The 5,571-nt window shown below is 47.6% G+C and overlaps 1 protein-coding gene across 1 annotated transcript in view; it reads left to right on the plus strand.

Annotated features, from left to right (window-relative positions):
- Positions 1-5,571, plus strand: part of CACNA2D2 (calcium voltage-gated channel auxiliary subunit alpha2delta 2) — a gene marked incomplete at its 5' end in the record, with an annotated part of 53,967 nt that overhangs the window by 11,521 nt on the left and 36,875 nt on the right. Inside the window, 3 exons of the mRNA XM_018573851.1 lie at positions 621-692; positions 1,063-1,124; positions 3,937-4,013. Coding sequence (XP_018429353.1) covers positions 621-692; positions 1,063-1,124; positions 3,937-4,013 — 211 coding nt within the window. The remainder of the gene's footprint in view (positions 1-620; positions 693-1,062; positions 1,125-3,936; positions 4,014-5,571) is intronic.

Consider the following 5,571-nt stretch of genomic DNA (forward strand, 5'->3'; position numbering starts at 1 on the left):
CGGGGCAGGGGGCGGGTACAGCTGGCTCTGCCTTTAGATAGGCAGAGCCAGCTGTCACTCACGCAGCTGGGCGGATCTTGACATCGATGTCGGGATCCGCTCCGGCGTCTCAGTATACCGCAAGCTGAAGCTCCCTATATGCTGAGCTTAGGGTGACGGGAGGACGCTAGTTTGTGTCCTCCCGTTACCCTAAGGAGAACTATGGGGAAAGCCCACCCCATAGGGCGGGTACAGCTGGCTCTAGATAGGCAGAGCCAGCTGTCACTCACGCAGCTGGGCGGATCCTGGCACAATTGTCGGGATCCGCTTCGGCTGCGGCGTCTCAGTATACCGCAAGCTGAAGCTCCCTATATGCTGAGCTTAGGGTGACGGGAGGACGCTAGTTTGTGTCCTCCCGTGACCCCGAGGAGAACTATGGGGGAAATACTTAACCCCATAGTTCTCCTTTAAGGGGAACCTCGGGAGCTCTTATGGCATTGACTCTTCACAGCTCCCCAGGTTGCGGTCTCTGTCGGATTTGGTTGTAAAGGAATCCCGTCCTCACTCTCCTCCATCTTCACAGTCAGTTGTTTTCCCTTCTAGTGACCACTTCTTGTCATAATCTTATCTCCTTTCATTAGATCCGACGGAGGATGATTGACGGGTTGGAGGGACATCAGCACATCCGGACCCTGGTGAAGTCGTTGGATGAGGTATAGCCGAGCTCTTTGGAAAGGGGCAAGGACAGCGGTGATTGGGCTATGCACCTGAGCCCAGAGGTGGACGGGGGGCCCAAACTGTGGCCCTTGTTGAGCATCACAGACAAGGGTCGTCAGGACCCCTGGGCATTGTTTGTAGAGCCCTCCCGTCTGAGGGGTTCTTCCGAAAGATATCGAAAATCATTATTCATTTTAAAATAGGAATGGACATAGGAATTTTTTGCGGTTGGGTGGCTGGGCGTGTGTTGTGCGTCTTTCGCTCGGATGCGATGCCGCCATGAGTGATGCATAGATCCCGGGGCGAGTATACGTCGTCCGCTGACCGGGAGAAACAAATGCTATTTTCATATATCTTCTTTTGCAGAGATACATTGATGAAGCTGATCGGACGTACACATACGCACCAATTCACAGTACAAATTACAGGTAAGGAAGACGCACGGCGCACACGTATCGCTTAAAGCAATTCGCGTTTCTGGGGGAATGCAGAGAATGACGCTCGGCGAGGGTCAAAGTAATTTGGCGAGGCGTATTGTATACATGCCAGCAGTCAGCTGCACTCCCATAATCCTCTGCTGTCTGCCAGATCTTATGTTTTACTGCCACCTTCTGGCCTGATGTGGTAACTGCATGGACGCCCATTGAGTGAGGTCTAGTGAAGATCCAATAGACCAGTGCCTGTCAAATTATGGGGGTCCTCAACTGTGGGCCCTGACATAGTTACATAGTTAGTCAGGTTGAAAAAAGACACAAGTCTGCTCCAAGGGGCCACACATTATGTGGAGGTGGAGCCAAGGGGCATAGGCAGGGGCGTCCTGAGGCTGGGTGACACCCGGAGCGGTAACCGAGTGTCACCCCGCCGAGACGTCACTGCGCATGCGCGTGACGTCACCACGCGCTGCGCGATGACGTCATCGCGCACACGCGGCAGTATTCTGATACCTGCTGGCGGCCATCTTGGTGATGGACGCTGGCAGAGAGAGGAGGGGACAGTCACCCGGCGGGATAAGGTATGCCGCCGGGTCCCCTCCTCTCTACTGATACTGTCGGGCGTTTGGTCCATGACCGAGCGCCCGACTTTTCAGAGGGGGGTGACACCAAACTGACTGTGAGTCATTTTGGTGTCACCCCTCTAATGGTGTCCCCCTTGTGACGCCACTGGTCATAGGCATTTCCTATGAAATTTCCCCTTTTTGTTTCATGTTACACCCATATTTAGGGTGGTCACATATAGCATCCCCAAAGCCCAAATTCCCCTCCCTTACCTGAAGGACATCATCTATTCAGTGGGATTACTCAATAGAAATACAAGTCCTATCTACCGCTATAGGAGAGGTATCCTCATACCAGTGATCCCTCCCCCTCTATAGTCCATCCGCGCTTTCTAAACCCCAGGTCCATAGCTCTATACAAACCTGAGGATGGGGGTAACCACTGATAGAGCTGGTGCATTGCACCCACGATGCACTGATTTCGGGGTGCAATGCAGGCTTCAATGCAAAAAAAAAAAGTGGTACGTGGACGCTGATCATGAGACCAATGTTGCTGAATTTACTATTTTATTTTGCAAAAGGTGGACTGTGCCTTTAAAAAAACATTAAAAAACCACCTTTGAAATGCAATGATAGGAAGTTAAATGAAATGTTGAAGGTTATGTGAGATTCCATTGATTGGATTGGTTTAATGATTGTCGTGAATAATATCTAAGTGGGACCATGTTACACCCCGCCCCCAGCACTTTAAAGGAACCCCGTCATCAAAATAAACATATTCTTACCAATCTGATACATTTGAAGCGAGTTCAGTCGTGTCGGTTAGTCTGTAACAATACGGAAATAGTTTTATACTTTAAGATCCGTGCCGCCTTTACCAATAATGAGCAGCGGTCAATTCCGCCTTGTTTCTAAAACTTGGCGGTAGCTCTGGACTCTGCAGATAATTATTCACAATGGCCTCACGCGGAAGATTTAATATTACACTGTACCCCTGATCCAGATCCCGATACGCTCAGCAAGAGTGCGATACGTTATCTCAGTGACAGGTCCCCTTTAAGTATTTTATCTCTTTTATATATTGTAGCTGTTTATAAAAAATTTCACAATGTGCAGAGCTGCCGAACCTTAGCAGTGGTTGCCGTGAGTTTTTACTTGTGCACAGTGTGTGTGTATATATATATATATATATATGTGTCGGTGAATTCTCCGTCTGCTGAGTCCAGAGCAATAAAAGGGAGAAAAATTAGAATTGGGTGTTACATGATGTTGGTTGTGAAGTACAATGCTGACAGGGTCCCTTTAAACATGGCGGAGGAGCGGTGTGAGTTGTGTTTGCGCATGTGTACTGTAGTTGGCTGCTGAGCTGTAAACAGATAGTAATGGTATTTTCCCTTCTCCTTTTGTTCCTTGTCCACATCTGCAATCCACCCCGATCCCCTCTGATCCCCTCTGTCACATCCTCATCACCTCCCTCTGTCTCTCTCTTCTGTATTCCTCACCCATACTCTTCCACGCAACCCTCCTTCCTTCCTTCCTTCCTTCCCTTCATTCTTCCTCTCCCTTCCTTCCATTCTTGCTTCCTTCCCTTCAATTTTCCTTCTATTCTTCCTTTCCTCTTTCCTTCTTTTCTTTTTTTATTTCCTTCCTTTCTTCTTGTATTCCTTCCCTTCTTTCTACCTTCTATCCATTCATTCTTCCTTCCATTCCTCTTACTTTCCTCCTCCTTCTTTCCTTTGTCTATGTCTTCCTTCCTCCCTTCCTTCTTTTTTTTTCTTCCTTTTCTTCCTTTCCTTCCTTCTTACTTCTTGCCTTCCTTCCATTCCTACTTTCCTCCTCCTTCTTTCCTTTGTCTATGCCTTCCTTCCTCCCTTCCTTCTTTTACTTTTTTCTTCCTTTCCTTCCTTCTTACTTCCTTGCCTTCCTTCCATTCCTCCTTCTTTCCTATGTCTTTGCTTTCTTTTATTCTTTTCTTTTTTTCTTCTTCTTTCTTCCTCGCCTCCTCCTTTCCTTTGTTTTTGCCTTTCTTCCTTCATTGCTTACCACCTCCTTTCCCTACATTCTCCTCTCCATTTCTTCCTTTCTTTTCCTTCCTTCTTTCTTTCCTTCTTACCGTCTTCCTTCCCTTCTCTCTTTCTTCCTTCTATCCATTCATTCTTCCTTCCTCCTTTGTCTTGACCTTCCTCCCTTACCTCCTCCATTCCCTTCTCTTGTAACACACATATTTCTGGTGGTGTTCCCGGCAGCCTGGGTCTGGTTTTACCTCTGTACAGCTCCTATTACCTGCGTGCTAATCTCAGTGATCAGATCCTCCAGGTGCAGTGTAAGTTCCCTTTTGCTTGTGTGTCCCCTGACTAGCCCCCTTTTCCTGTTCCCCCTGGCTCATGCCTGCCCCTGCCATCCCCCAGGTTTGTCATTGTTTAGCGGGGAGGGATATGTCTGGGGTGAGGGCAGAAGTTGGCGCAGCATGCAGAGCCTGGCAGACATTCGCTGCCTGGGAGGTGTGCATGAGACTTCTCCTTTCATCGGAATCATGATGAGTGTCTTTCAGTTTGATTCATTCAGATTAATCTCTGGATCAGATGCTGCTTCTGTCTCTTCCTTCTGCTGCTCTTCTCTCTATCACCGGTCCTCTTCTGTACTCTGCTCTCTTCCTGCTTCCTATTACTTCCTGTCTCTTCCTGTCTTCCTCTCCTAACTGCCTCTTATCTCTTCCCACGTCTTCTCTCCCTGACTCTCATCTCTTCAAGTTTCTTATCTCCACCATCCTCTCCCCTCTTCCTGTCTCTTCTCTTTTTCTCCTTTCCTCTCTTCCTGTGTCATCATTTTCTCTTCTCTACCAGCCTCTCCCTTCTCACTTCCTGCCTCTCACCTCTCCCTGCCTTTCCTCTTCTATTTCCTTTCCTGCCTATCTGCCTGTCTTCCTGCACCTCATCTCTGCCTCTACTCTTCTTTCCTCTCTTGTATTTCTGCTTTTCCTGTCTTCTATTTATCCTTCCTGCCTCTGCCTTCCTCCTCTCTCACCATTTCTTCCCTATTCAATCCCTTTCCTCCCTATTATATACCTCTCCTCCCCATTATATCCCTCTCCTCCCTATTCTATCCCTCTCCTCCCTATTCTATCCCTCTCCTCCCTATTCTATCCCTCTCCTCCCTATTCTATCCCTCTCCTCCCCATTCTATCCCTCTCCTCCCTATTCTATCCCTCTCCTCCCCATTCTATCCCTCTCCTCCCTATTCTATCCCTCTCCTCCCTATTCTATCCCTCTCCTCCCTCCTTTTCCTGCCTCCTCTGATTGCTGTTTTCCTGACAGACATATTTGTATCTGTTTTCTTTTTTCTTCTTCTGCTCACTTTTTTTCTCTGTATTCACATTCTTCCTTCTCTGTTCCTCTTCATTTCCTAAAGTGTATCTAAAGCCAAATCTTAGTTTATGTGTTTTGTTTTGGATTGTACGTGGACGGGTTAGAACCTCTGGCAGGTTAAGATTCACCCTCTCTATGTGTTCTAGGCGCCTTTTGGCAGCGAGGCAGGAAGTGGAAGGAAATCCAAAATTGTACAGTTGTCACCAGATATCTTCAGGGCAAATGTTAAAACGGTGACACCGATTTCAGTGACAACCAGATTCCCCCTCGTTGCAGAGATTTCCTTCCTCCTGTTTCTTCTCCAGGGGAGAAGGTGAAGGGAAATCTCACCAACATGCGGGCCAAAAAATAAACCTGAGAGGAGTTGTATCCCAAATCTACACAACAATAAAGAGTTTTTGGCTTTAAATATAAATATACTCTGATTTCTTCTCCATATTTTGCCATTTTTTCCTCAATTCATTCAGTTCATTTCACATTCTTCCTTCTCTCTCCCCCCCCCCCTCTCTCTCTCTC

Source organism: Nanorana parkeri, unplaced genomic scaffold (genome assembly GCF_000935625.1).
Source record: "Nanorana parkeri isolate BGI_ZX_2015 unplaced genomic scaffold, ASM93562v1 scaffold2576, whole genome shotgun sequence".
Classification (NCBI taxonomy): domain Eukaryota; kingdom Metazoa; phylum Chordata; class Amphibia; order Anura; family Dicroglossidae; genus Nanorana; species Nanorana parkeri.